Consider the following 21,791-nt stretch of genomic DNA (forward strand, 5'->3'; position numbering starts at 1 on the left):
AGAGACTGTTTTTTACGTTGCAATCTCGGTCGAATAAAGTTTTTAGTCAAATCTACAACATTAAAAAATCATATTTCCATACACAACACACTCAGAAAAGTCAGACCTATTCATCTTAGGTGAATTATTGTTTCACTATTTTTGTTACAATTTATTCGTATCGATGAGAATACAAAAAAGGCAGTAAATCTCCTAATGGATCCAGTAACAGTAACATCTATCGTTTACTTTATTTGCGTGTTGTTTGTAGGAAGGTATATTGAAGTGTCCCATTTCAGAAATGAGACTGTCATTGAACTCGATGGTTCGTGTCATTCGGCTCACTCTAGGTACAAGCGCGTCCTACATCTGTCCGTTGTAGCTCAGACGGGCAGACGAGGACTAAAGCGTTACTTCAGGCGGAATTCGTCGGCGGTCGAGTCGCTCTGCGCGTCCTGATCGTGGTGGCCGGACAGCTCGCGCTGGATCTGCTCCAGAGTCTTCCCCTTGGTCTCGATGACGAAGAAGAAGATCCAGACGGCGCCGGCGAAGCAGATGACGCCGTATATCCAGAAGGTGACGGCGACGCCGAATGCCTCCACGAGGTTGGCGTACGACTTGGCTACGACGAAGACGAGGATGAGGTTGGTGGCGCCCACGATGGCCGTGGCGGCGGGCTTCACCTCGTCGGGGAAGACCTCGCCGAGGATGGCCCAGGGCAGCGGCCCGGAGCCGATGGAGAAGAAGAAGAGGAAGGCGCACGTGGAGGTGACGGGCAGCCAGCCCAGCCCCGCCGCCGAGCCCATGTCGCGCACGTGGAAGAAGGCGCCCACGCCCGCCATACTGGCCGCCATGCCCACGTGGGACACCAGCAGCAGCGGACGGCGCCCCGCGCGGTCCACCACCAGTGCCGACGCCAGCGTCGACAGCACCTGTCAGACGTACACACACCGCATTACCACTGGAGCCTGCACCACCATTTCAAATAGTGCCAGCATCAGGGAAGTGGCGGTAGCGGATTTACACTACTGGCCATTAAAATTGCTACACCACGAAGATGACGAGCTACAGACGCAAAATTTAATCGACAGGAAGAAGATGCTGTGTCTCAATCCCTGAGTCAACGTTTGCAAGACAACAACCATCTGCACGAACAGTTCAAAAATGGTTCAAATGGCTCTGAGCATTATGGGACTTAACATCTGAGGTCATCAGTCCCCTAGAACTTAGAACTACTTAAATCTAACTAACCTAAGGACACCACACACATCCATGCCCGAGGCAGGATTCGAACCTGTGACCGTAGCGGTCGCGCGGTTCCAGACTGACGCGCCTAGAACCGCTCGGCTACTCCGGCCGGCACGAACAGTTCGACGACGTTTGCAGCAGCATGGACTCTCATCTAGGAGACCATGGCTGCGGTCACCCTTGACGCTGAATCGCAGACAGGAACGCCTGTGATGGTGTACTCAACGACGAACCTGGGTGCACGAATGGCAAAACGTCATTTTTTCGTATGAACCCATGTTCTGTTTACAGCATCACGATAGTCGCATCCGTGTTTGGCGACATCGCGGTGAATGCACATTGGAAGCGTGTATTCGTCAACTCCATACTGGCGTATCACCCGGCGTGATGGTATGGGGTGCCATTGGTTACACATCTCGGTCACCTCTTGTTCGCATTGACGACACTTTGAACACTGGACGTTACATTTCAGATGTATTACGACCCGTGGCTCTACCCTTCATTCGATCCCTTCGAAATCCTACATTTCAGCAAGATAATGCACGACCGCATGTTGCAGGTCCTGTACAGGCCTTTTTGGAAACAGAAAATGTTCGACTGCTGCCCTGGCCAGCACATTCTCCAGATCTCTCACCAATTTAAAACGTCTGGTCAATGGTGGCCGAGCAACTGGCTCGTCACAATACGCCAGTCACTACTCTTGATGAACTGTGGTGTCGTGTTGAAGTTGCATGGGCAGCTGTTCCTGTACACGCCATCCAAGCTCTGTTTGACTCAATGCCCAGGCGTATCAAGGCCGTTATTACGGCCAGAGGTGGTTGTTCTGGGTACTGATTTCTCAGGTGCCCAGGCGTATCAAGGCCGTTATTACGGCCAGAGGTGGTTGTTCTGGGTACTGATTTCTCAGGATCTATGCACCCAAACTGCGTGAAAATGTAATCACACATCAGTTCTAGTATAATATATTTGTCCAATGAATAGCCTTTTATCATCTGCATTTCTTCTTGTTGTAGCAATTTTAATGGCCAGTAGTGTATTAGAACTGACGTCGGAGACGGATGCTATCGAAATGATTGGCCAACATCGAAATCGAATTCATACTTGGAAGAGATATTTACGTAATCATCATTTCTACCTAACAATATCAACTGTAAGGTTCATAAGAGGGGTGTGCAACGGGCGTTCAATAAGCAAAGCAACCCTTTTTTTTCTCCGCCAATTTTGGTTGAAAACATGCATAATTTGTCATGAGACATCGTAGAACATTACCGTTTTATGAAGGTCCTATAGGTAAAAGTGTTGTACGTAGTCTTCAAAATGGCGTCTGTAACGAAGTGCGTTCCAAGCAGAGAGCTGTCATCGAGTTTCTTTTAGCGCAAAACCACAGCATGAAAGATATTCATATACCCTTGCAGAATGTCTACGGAGACTTGGCAGTGAACAAAAGCACGTTGAGCCGTTGGATCATGCATCTGTCGCCACCACTATGAAGTCATCAAACCTGTTGGATCTCTCCTGTGCCGAACGGCCGCACTTAGACGTAACTCCTCCACTCTTGGATCGTGAAGACACTATTATTCGATGTCGTCGATGGAACGCAATCAAACATCTCACTGCTTAACTGGACGAATCTGTTGGCAGTGCTGACACATTCGTCCACCAGCTGGGGTACTCAAAGGTGTGTACCCGCCGGGTTCCTCGCCGCCTAACAGCAGACCACAAAGAGCAACGAATTGCATGAGTGTTAGGAGGATGATCGTAAGAATTTTTTGTCGAACATCATCATAGGCGATGAATCATGGAGCCATCACTTTGAATCGGAAACAAAACGGCAGTCCATTGAGTGGTGCCACAACAAATCTTCCGGAAAAGAAATTCAAAGCCGTACCCTCAATGTAATCAAAGTCATGGCGATCGTCTTCTGGGTCCCTGAACGGGGCCGGCCGTAGTGGCCGAGCGGTTCTAGGCGCTACAGTCTGGAACCGCGCGACCGCTACGGCCGCAGGTTCGAATCCTGCCTCGGGCATGGATGTGTGTGATGTCCTTAGGTTGGTTAGGTTTAAGTAGTTCTAGGGGACTTATGACCTCAGCAGTTGAGTCCCATAGTGCTCAGAGCCATTTGAGCCAACCCTGAACGGGTTATTCTGTTGATGTCCTCTATCATGGTGCAACGATCAACTCTGAAGTGTATTCTACCAGGAAAATATTAAACTCTGTATAGTGCTGACAACATTGTCTTACACGAGTAAGCAACATCTCCGTGTTCATCATAGTGATCACTCGACATCTGACACTGTTCAGGCCCCTTATCGATGCTACCAAGCGTGATAACAACACTAAACATAGACAGCGCTGATGTACTCTGGTGACCTTCCTATTTGTCACAGACAACTGCAACTCTAGAACCATCTATATACCAACATTTACAGTTGCACAGACATTTGACTATGGCTTCTGTGTGCTCCACTTCTGTTGTGAGGCAGTATATACACCTACGCATGCTTGATCATAAATACTGATGCGTGTAGGCTGCGTTGTTGTAGTTAGCGACTAATGATACCTGTGCAAAGTCCTCAGTACGCTGTAAGTGTCAGCAGTGGTCAGATTCTGTGTAGCTGTGAGTGCATTGGTCGGAGCTAAATGAGTTGTAACAGTCTCAAATTGTTGGTGCTCATATGGTGGGCCCTTATGCAAAAAAGGTAGTCTACTTCTCTAGTGATTTGGGAGGCACCATGTGTTTCTGCATCTACATCTATACATTTACTCTGCAATTCACACTTAAGTGCATGGTAGAGCGTTCATCGAACCATTTTCATATTACTTCTCTACCATTCCACTATGAATGGCGCGTGGGAAAAAGGAACACCTAAATCTTTCCGTTCGATCTCTGATATCTCTTATTATGATGATCATGTCTCCCTACGTAGGTGGGTGTGAACAAAATATTTTTGCATTCGGAAGAGAAAGTTGGTGATTGAAATTTCGTAAATAGATCTCGCCGCAAAAAAAACCGCCTTTGTTTCAGTGACTGCCACCCCAACTCCCATATCATACTGCGCGATAACACGAAACGAGCTACCTTTCATTGCCCTTTTTCGATGTCCTCCGTCAATCCCACCTGGTAAGGATCCCACACCACTCAGCAATATTCCAGCAGAGGACGGACAAGTGTAATGCAGGCTGTCTCTTCGCATCTTCTAAGTGCTCTGCCAACAAAGCGCAGTCTTTGTTTCGCCTTCCCCACAATATTATCTGTGTCGTCTTTCCAATTTAAGTTGCTCGTAATTGTAATTCCTAGGCATTTAGTAGAAATGACAGCCCTTAGATTTGTGCAATTTATCGTATACCCAAGATTTATCGGATTTCTTGTATTACCCATGCGGATGACCTCGCACTTTTCTTTGTTTAGTGCCAGTTGGCACTTTTCGCACCATACAGAAATTCTAACTATATCATTTTGTTATTGGAATTGATAGTCTGATGACTTTATTAGACGGTAAATTACAGCGTCATCTGCCATCAATCTAAGGGGGCTGCTCAGAATATCACCTAGATCATTTATGTAAAACAGGAACAGCAGAGGGCCTACGACACTACCTTGCGGAACGCCAGATATCACTTCTGTTCTACTCGATGATTTACCGTCTGTCACTACGAACTGTGACATCTCTGAGAGGAAATCACGAATCCAGTCCCACTACTGAGACGATACTCCATATGCACGCAATTTGATTAATAGTCGCTTGAGAGGAACGGTATCAAAAGCCTTCTGGAAATCTAGGAATATGGAATCCATCTGAGATCCCTTGTCGACAGCACTCATTACTTCATAGGAATAAAGAGCTAGCTGTGTTGCACAAAAACGATACTTTCTGAATCCGTGTTGGCTATGTATCAATAAGTCACTTTGTTTAAGGTGGTTCATAATGTTCGAGTACAGTATATGCTCCAAAATCCTACTGCAAATAGAAGTCTGTGATATTGGTCTGACCAGCCGCAGTGGCCGAGCGGTTCTAGGCGCTTCACTCCGGAACCGGGCTGCTGCTATGGTCGCAGGTTCGAATCCTGCCTCGGGCATTGATGTGTGTGATGCCCTTAGGTTAGCTAGGTTTAAGTAGTTCTAAGTCTAGGAGACTGATGACCTCAGATGTTAACTCCCATAGTGCTTAGAGCCATCTGAACCATTTGATATGGGTCTGTAAATCAATGGGTTATTCCTAATTCCTTTCTTGAATATTGGAGTAACCTCTTCAGGAACGGACTTTTAGTCAAGTGAGCGGCTGTATATGATTGCTAAGAAAGGCGCTATTGTGTTTGCATACTCTGAAAGGAACGTGATTGTTATACCATCGGAGATTTATACCAAATAAAGGAAAAGTGGATAAACATCATTCGCTAAGTCACAAAGCGGATAAAAGTGTGTTTTGATCGTGACAGACTGTCGTTGAAGAGGAATGTGATGAAAAACAAGTGGACGAAAGCTGCAAAAACCACTATAAAACTGAATGCCGCAATGGCGAACGCTGTCAGCATCAGATCAACGCGTTGGGAGCCTTATAAGCTGCTACTTGTAGGGCGAGCTGGAATTCCAGCCCAGTCATCATTAATGTGGATGACCATAACAGGAAAACGTAGTGCCAAACCCATAAAACATGGACTACAGAGCAATCGGAAAAGTCATTTGATAGGATGAATCTTGCTCACATTGGTTCAAGCTTCTGGCCGAGTTTGTGTCCCAAGAGTGGACCAACTTGGTGGGCGGGAGGGGAGGGAGGGGGGGGGGCGGCGCAATCATATCGTGGTACTCAAGGGCTCCATGGGTATTCTCCAAGATCGTATTACTGCCAAGGAATGTGTGACCGTTTTTGCTGGCCAGGTCTATCCCATGGTGTAATGTTTCTTCCCCAATGGTGACGCGGTGTTGCAAGACGATAGGGACCCTGTTCACACAACTCGCACAGTCAACAACTGGTTTCGAGAGCACGAGGGCGAATTGTCGAATCCCTCCTGGCTACCAGAGTCACCATATCTCAATAACATTGAGCCTTTGTGGTCTGCTTTGGAGAGAAGGGTCTGTGATAGCTCTCTACCTCCATCATCGCTACCTTGCCATTATTTTTGCAGGAAGAATGCTATAAGATTCCCTTGACACACATTCAGGGCCTGTCTTCAGTTATCCAGTTCTACTGAAGCTGTACGTGGTGCATCAGTATTTATCCATTATGAGATGATTGGAATCTGTTTTGAATACCAACGAGTTTCGTACACTGTATTAGGCACTGTTAATATGTTGCATGTTAGGTGTTTCCATATTTTTGACCATCCCCTGCATGTCTATACTCTGCAAGCCACATAATGGTGCTTCGAGAAGGGTACTTAGTGTACTACTGCCACTTTCTCCTCATTCCTGTTGAGTCGTGGATGATGCCGAGGAAGGCTACGCATGACCTAAATTAGGACGTTGCATCGCTGCCCCGTAGGGCCTCGGCTACGCAGGGGCACTCATCAGCTCGCTTGCGGGCAGAAGTAGCTCGGATAGGCTATTCGCCAGGTGGCTAGCCATATTCTCGCCTTCTGCTCATGCTCCAGCCACTTGACCATTCCTGTCCACAGTCACCCGCAGTATTGCCAAATCAGCTTTTTGAGCTACCTCTGGCTTCTTTTTACCTTTTCGCTGACAAATGAGTGACATAGCTGGGGTGCGGAAGTATGGCCTTTTCCACAATCACTTGACCTTTTCTTGCTTTCTTTTTCTTGATTATAGGAAAGCATTAAAATACACGTCGCTACTAAGATTTCAAAACACACTTTACTTTCCAAGGAAAATTCAGTATTAGACTGAAAAGTCACAACAAAGCAAATTAAAACTACATTGGTGTATGTTGTAGGCTCGTCAGAATACACAAACACAAGAACAAAACAAAACAAAAAAACTGCGAAATATAAACAGTTGATAGTGTTACTGGAGACACTATTGCCTGCATAGTTGACAGCAGAAGAGTATCACAACTTCACAATAATGAAGGTGTTCCAAGCAACGCAAGCTTTTATTTATGCGAGTTGAATCAGAAGTCATACGCTTCACTGTTACTATCAACGATATGCTAGCGACTGAACTGAGGAGAGAAACAGCTAACTCCTATTCAGGCAGTAGTTTGCTAAGGTGTCAACCTCACTGCAATGCACTGATGATTTGAATGAATCAGACTATATATTCTTTTCATGGGTACAAACTAATGTTTAAATTAACACGTATAGTGATGCGTATCATCCGTTTTGAACTTTTAAAATGCAGGTTCTATTGTTTCCGTTCCATCAAGGATATAAAGTTCAAATAATTTTATATATTCACAGTTAATTGTTTGTATTGCTATAGTGTCCAGCAGATTCCAAATTAATAAAATTAATAATAATTCATGCTAGTCCGTTACACATTATAATTATCGTAAAAATAAGACTACGGGTATTTTATTTCAGATTTTTCTGGCATGTTTATGTAGACACATTTAGCTTATTTCGCTTTGGAGAGTTGGCAACACTGAGCACTCGGCCGCTATAAAAACTATGATCGTGTACGCATGGCCCGTCTCCAAGACTTCTGTGCATCAGCTGTTTGTCCACCTCTACCGACAAGTGCGAGTGTGTACCAGGCTATCCGACAGTGGACACGTGACCTGGAATGGCATAACCTAGATTCTCTCTAATTTTGCCTTCTTGATCCAGCAGTAAAAAATTCGTAGGATGGGGCAAACAAAACCTAGGCTCAGTAAACGACGTCATAAAGCATAACATTACTCTTGTAGCGTCTGCCACTGTAGTTGGGTGAGCATCTCTGTGTCACTTTCGTGCCCTCCAACCGAACCTGTGTCGTAACAGGCTGCACTCCATGAATCTTTCATATTTTAACTGTCAATCCTCTCTGGTATGGGTCCCAAAGTCACAAGCGATACTAACGTATCAGTCCAACGCAGTTTTTGTAAGCTATTATAACTACTTCTTCCAAATACGAAGGCCACGTTCAGAGATTATTTGTAGTATCTGTCACTTAAATTTTGAAGATTCAACGGTTGATTAAGAACAGAAAGACTGTGATACAACTAGATTTGCTATATTGATTAATGCTTTTTCGTCACACAGTTTCGTATCGTGTGCCAGTAAACAACTGGTTAATAGCAAAGCAACTTTCCTACGAATATTTATACTGGATACGCTACAGATAGTGATTCAAAGATTAAAACAAGAGCATACAAGGCCAAGAGTCCGCGAAAGAGTTCGAGTAGAAGTGCCGCTAGCACACAGCAACACCAGTATTTTCCTACATTGTTGATAAAAAGGCATGTACTCTCCTGTGCAGTAATATTATTATAGAGATCAAGCTATGCATACTTTTGATGTTGTCGTTGTTGTGGTCTTCAGTCCAGAGACTGGTTTGATGCAGCTCTCCATGCTACTCTATCCTGTGCAATGTTCTTCATCTCCCAGCACCTATTGCAACCTACATTCTTCTGAATCTGTTTAGTGTATTCATCTCTTGATCTCCCTCTACAATTTTTACCCTCCACGCTGCCCTCCAATACTAAATTCGTGATCCCTTGATGCCTCAGAATATGTCCTACCAACCGGTCCCTTCTTCTAGTCAAGTTGTGCCACAACTATCTCTTCTCCCCAATTCTATTCAATACTTACTCATTAGTTATGTGATCTACCCACCTAATCTTCAGCGTTCTTTCGTAGCACCACATTTTGAAAGCTTCTATTCTCTTCTTGTCCAAACTATTTATCGTCCACGTTTCACTTCCATACATGGCTACACTCGATACAAATACTTTCAGAAACGACTTCCTGACACTTAAATCTATACTCGATGTTAACAAATTTCTCTTCTTCAGAAACGCTTTCCTTGCCATTGCCAGTCTTCATTTTATATCCTCTCTACTTCGACCATCATCAGTTATTTTGCTCCCCAAATAGCAAAACTCCTTTACTACTTTAAGTGTCTCATTTCTTAAACTAATTCCCTCAGCATCACCCGACTTAATTCGACTACATTCCATTATCCTCGTTTTGCTTTTGTTGATGTTCATCACATACCCTCCTTTCAAGACACTGTCCATTCCGTTCAACTGCTCTTCCAAGTCCTTTGCTGTCTCTGACAGAATTACAATGTCATCGGCGAACCTCAAAGTTTTTATTTCTTTTCCATGGATTTTAATACCTACTCCGAATTTTTCTCTTGTTTCCTTCACTGCTTGCTCAATACACAGATTGAATAACATTGGGGAGAGGCTAGAACCCTGTCTCACTCCCTTCCCAACCACTGCTTCCCTTTCATGCCCCTTGACACTGATAACTGCCGCCTAGTTTCCGTACAAATTGTAAATAGCCTTTCGCTCCTTGTATTTTACTCCTGCCACCTTTAGAATTTGAAAGAAAGTATTCCAGTCAATATTGTCAAAAGCTTTCTCTAAGTCTACAAATGCTAGAAACGTATGTTTGCCTTTCTTTAATCTATCTTCTAAGATAAGTCGTAGGGTCAGTATTGCCTCACGTGTTCCAACATTTCTACGGAATCCAAACTGATCTTCCCCGAGGTCGGCTTCTACCAGTTTTTCCATTCGTCTGTAAAGAATTCGCGTATCATTTTGCAGCTGTGACTTATTAAACTGATAGTTCGGTAATTTTCACATCTGTCATCACCTGCTTTCTTTGGGATTGGAATTATTATATTCTTCTTGAAGTCTGAGGGTATTTCGCCTGTCTCATACATCTTGCTCACCAGATGGTAGAGTTTTGTCAGGACTGGCTCTCCCAAGGCTATCAATAGTTCTAATGGAACGTTTTCTACTCCCGGGACCTTGTTTCGACTTACGTCTTTCAGTGCTCTGTCGAACTCTTCACGCAGTATCGTATCTCCCATTTCATCTTCATCTACATCTTCTTCCATTTCCATAATATTGCCCTTAAGAACATCGCCCCTGTAGAGACCCTCTATATACTCCTTCCACCTTTCTGCTTTCCCTTCTTTGCTTAGAACTGGGTTTCCATCTGAGCTTTTAATATTCATACAAGTGGTTCTCTTTCCTGCAAAGGTCTCTTTAATTTTCTTGTAGGCAGTATCTATCTTGCTCCTAGTGATATATGCCTCTATATTGTTACAGATGTCCTCTAGCCATCCGTGCTTAGCCGTTTTGCACTTACTGTCGATTTCATTTTTGAGACTTTTGTATTCCTTTTTGCCTGCTTCATTTTATAATGCTTCATTTTATAATGTAATATAATATATAATGCATGTATACAATACATAATGTATACCTTACATGTTCGCAAAGTACTAAATTTATTTTTAATAGTACGTCGGTATAAAGATTAAAATTATATGGAACGACGATCTACAAGTAATGCAACACATTTTTTTCTGACCAGTTTCGGTTGAAAAAACACAGAATTTGTTGTGAAACATCGTGGATATTTCCGTTTCAGCACCATAGTCCTATGGAATTCCTATAGGTCGCGGCGCTACACGTAGCCTTCAAAATGGCCTCTGTAACGGAGGCCTTTGTTTCAGTGACTGCCACCCCAACTCCCATATCATACTGCGCGATAACACGAAACGAGCTACCTTTCATTGCCCTTTTTCGATGTCCTCCGTCAATCCCACCTGGTAAGGATCCCACACCACTCAGCAATATTCCAGCAGAGGACGGACAAGTGTAATGCAGGCTGTCTCTTCGCATCTTCTAAGTGCTCTGCCAACAAAGCGCAGTCTTTGTTTCGCCTTCCCCACAATATTATCTGTGTCGTCTTTCCAATTTAAGTTGCTCGTAATTGTAATTCCTAGGCATTTAGTAGAAATGACAGCCCTTAGATTTGTGCAATTTATCGTATACCCAAGATTTATCGGATTTCTTGTATTACCCATGCGGATGACCTCGCACTTTTCTTTGTTTAGTGCCAGTTGGCACTTTTCGCACCATACAGAAATTCTAACTATATCATTTTGTTATTGGAATTGATAGTCTGATGACTTTATTAGACGGTAAATTACAGCGTCATCTGCCATCAATCTAAGGGGGCTGCTCAGAATATCACCTAGATCATTTATGTAAAACAGGAACAGCAGAGGGCCTACGACACTACCTTGCGGAACGCCAGATATCACTTCTGTTCTACTCGATGATTTACCGTCTGTCACTACGAACTGTGACATCTCTGAGAGGAAATCACGAATCCAGTCCCACTACTGAGACGATACTCCATATACACGCAATTTGATTAATAGTCGCTTGAGAGGAACGGTATCAAAAGCCTTCTGGAAATCTAGGAATATGGAATCCATCTGAGATCCCTTGTCGACAGCACTCATTACTTCATAGGAATAAAGAGCTAGCTGTGTTGCACAAAAACGATACTTTCTGAATCCGTGTTGGCTATGTATCAATAAGTCACTTTGTTTAAGGTGGTTCATAATGTTCGAGTACAGTATATGCTCCAAAATCCTACTGCAAATAGAAGTCTGTGATATTGGTCTGACCAGCCGCAGTGGCCGAGCGGTTCTAGGCGCTTCACTCCGGAACCGGGCTGCTGCTATGGTCGCAGGTTCGAATCCTGCCTCGGGCATTGATGTGTGTGATGCCCTTAGGTTAGCTAGGTTTAAGTAGTTCTAAGTCTAGGAGACTGATGACCTCAGATGTTAACTCCCATAGTGCTTAGAGCCATCTGAACCATTTGATATGGGTCTGTAAATCAATGGGTTATTCCTAATTCCTTTCTTGAATATTGGAGTAACCTCTTCAGGAACGGACTTTTAGTCAAGTGAGCGGCTGTATATGATTGCTAAGAAAGGCGCTATTGTGTTTGCATACTCTGAAAGGAACGTGATTGTTATACCATCGGAGATTTATACCAAATAAAGGAAAAGTGGATAAACATCATTCGCTAAGTCACAAAGCGGATAAAAGTGTGTTTTGATCGTGACAGACTGTCGTTGAAGAGGAATGTGATGAAAAACAAGTGGACGAAAGCTGCAAAAACCACTATAAAACTGAATGCCGCAATGGCGAACGCTGTCAGCATCAGATCAACGCGTTGGGAGCCTTATAAGCTGCTACTTGTAGGGCGAGCTGGAATTCCAGCCCAGTCATCATTAATGTGGATGACCATAACAGGAAAACGTAGTGCCAAACCCATAAAACATGGACTACAGAGCAATCGGAAAAGTCATTTGATAGGATGAATCTTGCTCACATTGGTTCAAGCTTCTGGCCGAGTTTGTGTCCCAAGAGTGGACCAACTTGGTGGGCGGGAGGGGAGGGAGGGGGGGGGGCGGCGCAATCATATCGTGGTACTCAAGGGCTCCATGGGTATTCTCCAAGATCGTATTACTGCCAAGGAATGTGTGACCGTTTTTGCTGGCCAGGTCTATCCCATGGTGTAATGTTTCTTCCCCAATGGTGACGCGGTGTTGCAAGACGATAGGGACCCTGTTCACACAACTCGCACAGTCAACAACTGGTTTCGAGAGCACGAGGGCGAATTGTCGAATCCCTCCTGGCTACCAGAGTCACCATATCTCAATAACATTGAGCCTTTGTGGTCTGCTTTGGAGAGAAGGGTCTGTGATAGCTCTCTACCTCCATCATCGCTACCTTGCCATTATTTTTGCAGGAAGAATGCTATAAGATTCCCTTGACACACATTCAGGGCCTGTCTTCAGTTATCCAGTTCTACTGAAGCTGTACGTGGTGCATCAGTATTTATCCACTATGAGATGATTGGAATCTGTTTTGAATACCAACGAGTTTCGTACACTGTATTAGGCACTGTTAATATGTTGCATGTTAGGTGTTTCCATATTTTTGACCATCCCCTGCATGTCTATACTCTGCAAGCCACATAATGGTGCTTCGAGAAGGGTACTTAGTGTACTACTGCCACTTTCTCCTCATTCCTGTTGAGTCGTGGATGATGCCGAGGAAGGCTACGCATGACCTAAATTAGGACGTTGCATCGCTGCCCCGTAGGGCCTCGGCTACGCAGGGGCACTCATCAGCTCGCTTGCGGGCAGAAGTAGCTCGGATAGGCTATTCGCCAGGTGGCTAGCCATATTCTCGCCTTCTGCTCATGCTCCAGCCACTTGACCATTCCCGTCCACAGTCACCCGCAGTATTGCCAAATCAGCTTTTTGAGCTACCTCTGGCTTCTTTTTACCTTTTCGCTGACAAATGAGTGACATAGCTGGGGTGCGGAAGTATGGCCTTTTCCACAATCACTTGACCTTTTCTTGCTTTCTTTTTCTTGATTATAGGAAAGCATTAAAATACACGTCGCTACTAAGATTTCAAAACACACTTTACTTTCCAAGGAAAATTCAGTATTAGACTGAAAAGTCACAACAAAGCAAATTAAAACTACATTGGTGTATGTTGTAGGCTCGTCAGAATACACAAACACAAGAACAAAACAAAACAAAAAAACTGCGAAATATAAACAGTTGATAGTGTTACTGGAGACACTATTGCCTGCATAGTTGACAGCAGAAGAGTATCACAACTTCACAATAATGAAGGTGTTCCAAGCAACGCAAGCTTTTATTTATGCGAGTTGAATCAGAAGTCATACGCTTCACTGTTACTATCAACGATATGCTAGCGACTGAACTGAGGAGAGAAACAGCTAACTCCTATTCAGGCAGTAGTTTGCTAAGGTGTCAACCTCACTGCAATGCACTGATGATTTGAATGAATCGGACTATATATTCTTTTCATGGGTACAAACTAATGTTTAAATTAACACGTATAGTGATGCGTATCATCCGTTTTGAACTTTTAAAATGCAGGTTCTATTGTTTCCGTTCCATCAAGGATATAAAGTTCAAATAATTTTATATATTCACAGTTAATTGTTTGTATTGCTATAGTGTCCAGCAGATTCCAAATTAATAAAATTAATAATAATTCATGCTAGTCCGTTACACATTATAATTATCGTAAAAATAAGACTACGGGTATTTTATTTCAGATTTTTCTGGCATGTTTATGTAGACACATTTAGCTTATTTCGCTTTGGAGAGTTGGCAACACTGAGCACTCGGCCGCTATAAAAACTATGATCGTGTACGCATGGCCCGTCTCCAAGACTTCTGTGCATCAGCTGTTTGTCCACCTCTACCGACAAGTGCGAGTGTGTACCAGGCTATCCGACAGTGGACACGTGACCTGGAATGGCATAACCTAGATTCTCTCTAATTTTGCCTTCTTGATCCAGCAGTAAAAAATTCGTAGGATGGGGCAAACAAAACCTAGGCTCAGTAAACGACGTCATAAAGCATAACATTACTCTTGTAGCGTCTGCCACTGTAGTTGGGTGAGCATCTCTGTGTCACTTTCGTGCCCTCCAACCGAACCTGTGTCGTAACAGGCTGCACTCCATGAATCTTTCATATTTTAACTGTCAATCCTCTCTGGTATGGGTCCCAAAGTCACAAGCGATACTAACGTATCAGTCCAACGCAGTTTTTGTAAGCTATTATAACTACTTCTTCCAAATACGAAGGCCACGTTCAGAGATTATTTGTAGTATCTGTCACTTAAATTTTGAAGATTCAACGGTTGATTAAGAACAGAAAGACTGTGATACAACTAGATTTGCTATATTGATTAATGCTTTTTCGTCACACAGTTTCGTATCGTGTGCCAGTAAACAACTGGTTAATAGCAAAGCAACTTTCCTACGAATATTTATACTGGATACGCTACAGATAGTGATTCAAAGATTAAAACAAGAGCATACAAGGCCAAGAGTCCGCGAAAGAGTTCGAGTAGAAGTGCCGCTAGCACACAGCAACACCAGTATTTTCCTACATTGTTGATAAAAAGGCATGTACTCTCCTGTGCAGTAATATTATTATAGAGATCAAGCTATGCATACCTTTGATGTTGTCGTTGTTGTGGTCTTTAGTCCAGAGACTGGTTTGATGCAGCTCTCCATGCTACTCTATCCTGTGCAATGTTCTTCATCTCCCAGCACCTATTGCAACCTACATTCTTCTGAATCTGTTTAGTGTATTCATCTCTTGATCTCCCTCTACAATTTTTACCCTCCACGCTGCCCTCCAATACTAAATTCGTGATCCCTTGATGCCTCAGAATATGTCCTACCAACCGGTCCCTTCTTCTAGTCAAGTTGTGCCACAACTATCTCTTCTCCCCAATTCTATTCAATACTTACTCATTAGTTATGTGATCTACCCATCTAATCTTCAGCGTTCTTTCGTAGCACCACATTTTGAAAGCTTCTATTCTCTTCTTGTCCAAACTATTTATCGTCCACGTTTCACTTCCATACATGGCTACACTCGATACAAATACTTTCAGAAACGACTTCCTGACACTTAAATCTATACTCGATGTTAACAAATTTCTCTTCTTCAGAAACGCTTTCCTTGCCATTGCCAGTCTTCATTTTATATCCTCTCTACTTCGACCATCATCAGTTATTTTGCTCCCCAAATAGCAAAACTCCTTTACTACTTTAAGTGTCTCATTTCTTAAACTAATTCCCTCAGCATCACCCGACTTAATTCGACTACATTCCATTATCCTCGTTTTGCTTTTGTTGATGTTCATCACATACCCTCCTTTCAAGACACTGTCCATTCCGTTCAACTGCTCTTCCAAGTCCTTTGCTGTCTCTGACAGAATTACAATGTCATCGGCGAACCTCAAAGTTTTTATTTCTTTTCCATGGATTTTAATACCTACTCCGAATTTTTCTCTTGTTTCCTTCACTGCTTGCTCAATACACAGATTGAATAACATTGGGGAGAGGCTAGAACCCTGTCTCACTCCCTTCCCAACCACTGCTTCCCTTTCATGCCCCTTGACACTGATAACTGCCGCCTAGTTTCCGTACAAATTGTAAATAGCCTTTCGCTCCTTGTATTTTACTCCTGCCACCTTTAGAATTTGAAAGAAAGTATTCCAGTCAATATTGTCAAAAGCTTTCTCTAAGTCTACAAATGCTAGAAACGTATGTTTGCCTTTCTTTAATCTATCTTCTAAGATAAGTCGTAGGGTCAGTATTGCCTCACGTGTTCCAACATTTCTACGGAATCCAAACTGATCTTCCCCGAGGTCGGCTTCTACCAGTTTTTCCATTCGTCTGTAAAGAATTCGCGTATCATTTTGCAGCTGTGACTTATTAAACTGATAGTTCGGTAATTTTCACATCTGTCATCACCTGCTTTCTTTGGGATTGGAATTATTATATTCTTCTTGAAGTCTGAGGGTATTTCGCCTGTCTCATACATCTTGCTCACCAGATGGTAGAGTTTTGTCAGGACTGGCTCTCCCAAGGCTATCAATAGTTCTAATGGAACGTTTTCTACTCCCGGGACCTTGTTTCGACTTACGTCTTTCAGTGCTCTGTCGAACTCTTCACGCAGTATCGTATCTCCCATTTCATCTTCATCTACATCTTCTTCCATTTCCATAATATTGCCCTTAAGAACATCGCCCCTGTAGAGACCCTCTATATACTCCTTCCACCTTTCTGCTTTCCCTTCTTTGCTTAGAACTGGGTTTCCATCTGAGCTTTTAATATTCATACAAGTGGTTCTCTTTCCTGCAAAGGTCTCTTTAATTTTCTTGTAGGCAGTATCTATCTTGCTCCTAGTGATATATGCCTCTATATCGTTACAGATGTCCTCTAGCCATCCGTGCTTAGCCGTTTTGCACTTACTGTCGATTTCATTTTTGAGACTTTTGTATTCCTTTTTGCCTGCTTCATTTTATAATGCTTCATTTTATAATGTAATATAATATATAATGCATGTATACAATACATAATGTATACCTTACATGTTCGCAAAGTACTAAATTTATTTTTAATAGTACGTCGGTATAAAGATTAAAATTATATGGAACGACGATCTACAAGTAATGCAACACATTTTTTTCTGACCAGTTTCGGTTGAAAAAACACAGAATTTGTTGTGAAACATCGTGGATATTTCCGTTTCAGCACCATAGTCCTATGGAATTCCTATAGGTCGCGGCGCTACACGTAGCCTTCAAAATGGCCTCTGTAACGGAGGTGCGTTCCTAGCAGAGAGCTGCCATTGAATTTCTTTTGGCGGAAAACCTAAGCATAGCAGGTATTCATAGGTGCCTGCAGAACGTCTATAGGGACCTGGCTGTGAACAAAAGCACTGCGAGTCGTTGGGCGAGGCATCTGTCATTGTCGCAACAAGGTCGCCCAAACGTGTCCGTTGCCATGCGTGCCGACCAGCCGCCCACAGCTGTGACTTTTGAAATACTGGAACGTGCGGACACTCTCATTTGAGAATCTCAACCCAACACCACGCTGCACAACTGGACAACTGGACGTCGTTGTTGGAAGTGCTGGGGTAATCAAAGGTGTTTGCCAGCTGGGTTCCTCGCCACCCAACAAAAGACCATAAAAGAACATTAAGGACCATCTGTGATGAGTTCCATGGGTTTGGCGCAATGAAGGGTTCATTTCGCGGGAAGTATTACGTGAATGATGGGGACGTAATTGATGCAGCAGGACGTTGGCTCCGACATCGCCAAGTAGAGTGATACCATGCGGCCCTCCCAGTAAGGTGACATAAGGCCATTGCATTAAACCGAGATTATTTTTGAAAAATAGGGTTTTGTAGCCAAAAGAGTGGGGAATAATATGGTGTGTTGTAATCCGAATAAAACAAGCTTGCTTTCAGAAAAAAATTGTGTTGCCTTACTTATTAAACATCCCCTCGTACATATTAGACAACGTCCTTCGTGGATGGACTACAGTTCCTGAAGAGTCTTCCGATGTACGTGTCTGGCAACTGCGTTTCCCGCGGTTAGTTTTATGTGGTCGCCGCACGGGATTAGCCGAGCGGTCTAAGGCGCTGCAGTCATGGACTGTGTGGTTGGTCCCGGCGGAGGTTCGAGTCCTCCCTTGGGCATGGGTGTGTGTGTTTGTCCTTAGGATAATTTAGGTTAAGTAGTGTGTAAGCTTAGGGACTGATGACCTTAGCAGTTAAGTCCCATAATATTTCACACACATATGAACATAGATTATGTAGTCGTTCAGCTTGAAACTGCTTCATACGCGTACTCTCAGATATTTAATGAATACGACTGCTTCCAATGATCTATAGGCTATTATTTAACAACGCAATAACAGTTCTTTCTGTTTGTTTATGCAAAATATGTTAGATTTGTTTATGTTATACCTTAGGAGATCTTCCTTCAGTCCGTTCAAGCGCTGCGACTTTCTACATATGACAGCGTCATCAGCCAGTAGCCTCTTGGAGCTTTCAACGCCATCCACTACATCATTTAATATTGTAAAAAATATGGTCCTATAAAACACCCTTGGGGTACGCCCTAAATTATTTTTATGTCGTTTTGGAAAGAAAGGCGCACGTTATTCCCGTTATCAACAGGGGTCGTCTAACAATACTTCTTATAACTACATGTCTATATCGCTGACGTCAGTCTTACCTACAATTAGGAAACACTTTGGGTGCATGCAGTATGACCTTCTTGAAAAGTAATAACCGACAACATCATTATAATTAATTCTCGAGGGAAAACCAATAAACGAAAGAAAGCTTTCTATATTGATAGATGATGACACTGACGAAAGCCAGAACTCACGTTACAAATGGTTCAAATGGCTCTGAGCACTATGGGACTTAACATCTGAGGTCATCAGTCCCCTATACTTAGAACTACTTAAACCTGACTAACCTAAGGACATCACACACATCCATGCCCGAGGCAGGATTCGAGCCTGCGACCGGAGCAGCGTTGCGGTTCCGGACTGAAGGGCCTAGAACTGCTCGGCCACAGCAGCCGGCACTCACGTTACAGATCATTTCTAGGCCTGAGCACTGCAACTTCTGCATTACGCATAATAATAGGCTTTGAAGATAAAAATGTCCTAAACCTTCGTTATTTCTCCTTATTTTATTCCATAATGTCTTACGGCATCACATTCTGGGGCAACTCTTCGTTTAGGACAGAAGTGTTTCTTGCACAGAAGCGTGCAACAAGACTAAATAATATGAGGTTACCATATTAGAACTTCTCGGACAGTTTCCCACTACGTTTATTCCCTTATAAGCTTCGTTGTCAACAATCAATCGTAGTTCGAAAACAACAGTAACACCCATTGAAATAATTGCTGGCGGTGAATGACTGAACACCGTCCATCACTAGCGCTACTATGGCGCGGAACGCAGGTAGGTGTGTCTTCATAAAGAGCATTGACCACTTACAAAGTAGTGCCAATGATCTTGTATTTGACGAAAATGACTTAGAACCCAAGCTGAAGTCATACCTTCATAACAATACCTACTCCACAGAAGAATTCTTGAATATATAATAATGTAATGTACACTGAAGCGCCAAATAAACTGGTACAGGCATGCGTATTCAAATACAGAGATACGTAAACAGGCAGAATACGACGCTGTGATCGGCAACGCCTATATAAGACAAGTTTCTGATGCAGTTCTTAGATCGGTTACTGCTGCTACAATGGCAGGTTATCAAGATTTAAGTGAGTTTGAACGTAATGTTATAGTCAGGGCACGAGCAATGGGACACAGCATCTCCGAGGTGGCGATGAAGTGGCGATTCTTCCATACGACCATTTCACGAGTGTACCTTGAATGTCAGAAATCCGGTAAAATATCATATATCCGACATCGCTGCGGCCGGAAAAAGATCCTGTTAGAAGGGGACCAACGACGACGGAAGAGAATCGTTCACCGTGACGGAAGTGCAACCATTCCGCAAATTGCTGCATATTTCAATGCTGGGCCATCAACAAGTGTCAACGTGCGAACCATTCAACGAACCGTCATCGATATAGGTTTTCGGAGCTGAAGGCCCACTCCTGTACCCTTGTTGACTGCACGACACAAAGCTTTACGCCTCGCCTGGGCCCGTCAATACCGACAAGGGACTGTTGATGACTGGAAACATGTTGCCTGGTCGGAAGAGTCTCGTTTCAAAGTTTGTCGAACGGATGGACGCGTACGGTTATGGAGACAATCTCGTGAATCCACGGTACCTGCATTTCAGCAGGGGAATGTTCAAACTGGTGGAGGTTCTGTAACGGTGTGAGGCGTGTGCAGCTGGAGTGATATGGGACCCTTGATACGTCTAGACACGACTCTGACTGGCGACACGTACGTAAGCATCCTGACTGATTCATGTCCATTATGCATTCCGACGGACTTGGGCAATTAGAGCTGGACAATGCGACACCCCACATGTCGAGAATTGCTATAGAGTGGCTCCAGGAACACTATTCTGTATTTCAATACTTCCTCTGGCCATCGAACTGCCCAGACAAGAACATATCTGGGATGCCTTGCAAAGTGATGTTCAAAAGAGACCTCAAACCCTCCCGTACTCTTGCGGATTATGGACAGCCCTACAGGATTCATTGTGTCAATTCCCTCCAGCACTACTTCAGACATTAGTCGTGTCCATGCCACGTCGTGTTGTGGCCCTTCTGCGTTCTCGCGGGGGGGCCTACACGATATTAGGCAGGTGTGCCAGTTTCCTTTGCTCTTCAACGTATGTACTGGGAGACGACAGAGCTCATGAGAAGGTGGCGGTTGAAGCTGTCGGACCAGCGGGCGACATACCGAGCTCTGCTATTTGCAGAATATGCAGGGCACAAAACAGGTGGTTTGTCGTAAGGACAGTAGGTAGTCTGAAGGACTATAGTGAGTAGGTTTCATCGGGCGAGTGCCGTTGCTGTCCCATGCGCTGTGTGACAGTGCCGTCACAGAGTAAACACAGAATTCGAAAATCATTATACGACTGCTACATAAGTAAAATCCATATTAATGAAAACATACACTCCTGGAAATGGAAAAAAGAACACATTGACACCGGTGTGTCAGACCCACCATACTTGCTCCGGACACTGCGAGAGGGCTGTACAAGCAATGATCACACGCACGGCACAGCAGACACACCAGGAACCGCGGTGTTGGCCGTCGAATGGCGCTAGCTGCGCAGCATTTGTGCACCGCCGCCGTCAGTGTCAGCCAGTTTGCCGTGGCATACGGAGCTCCATCGCAGTCTTTCACACTGGTAGCATGCCGCGACAGCGTGGACGTGAACCGTATGTGCAGTTGACGGACTTTGAGCGAGGGCGTATAGTGGGCATGCGGGAGGCCGGGTGGACGTACCGCCGAATTGCTCAACACGTGGACCGTGAGGTCTCCACAGTACATCGATGTTGTCGCCAGTGGTCGGCGGAAGGTGCACGTGCCCGTCGACCTGGGACCGGACCGCAGCGACGCACGGATGCACGCCAAGACCGTAGCATCCTACGCAGTGCCGTAGGGGACCGCACCGCCACTTCCCAGCAAATTAGGGACACTGCTGCTCCTGGGGTATCGGCGAGGACCATTCGCAACCGTCACCATGAAGCTGGGCTACGGTCCCGCACACCGTTAGGCCGTCTTCCGCTCACGCCCCAACATCGTGCAGCCCGCCTCCAGTGGTGTCGCGACAGGCGTGAATGGA

The 21,791-nt window shown here is 44.2% G+C and overlaps 1 protein-coding gene across 1 annotated transcript in view; it reads right to left on the minus strand.

The window, feature by feature from the left end:
• Positions 1 to 389: 389 nt before the first annotated feature.
• Positions 390 to 21,791, minus strand: part of LOC126474688 (facilitated trehalose transporter Tret1-like) — a 158,628-nt gene continuing 137,226 nt past the window's right edge. Inside the window, exon 6 of the mRNA XM_050102166.1 lies at positions 390 to 911. Within this exon, the coding sequence (XP_049958123.1) occupies positions 390 to 911 (522 nt within the window). The remainder of the gene's footprint in view (positions 912 to 21,791) is intronic.

Source organism: Schistocerca serialis, chromosome 4 (assembly GCF_023864345.2).
Source record: "Schistocerca serialis cubense isolate TAMUIC-IGC-003099 chromosome 4, iqSchSeri2.2, whole genome shotgun sequence".
NCBI classification, from domain to species: Eukaryota; Metazoa; Arthropoda; class Insecta; order Orthoptera; family Acrididae; genus Schistocerca; species Schistocerca serialis.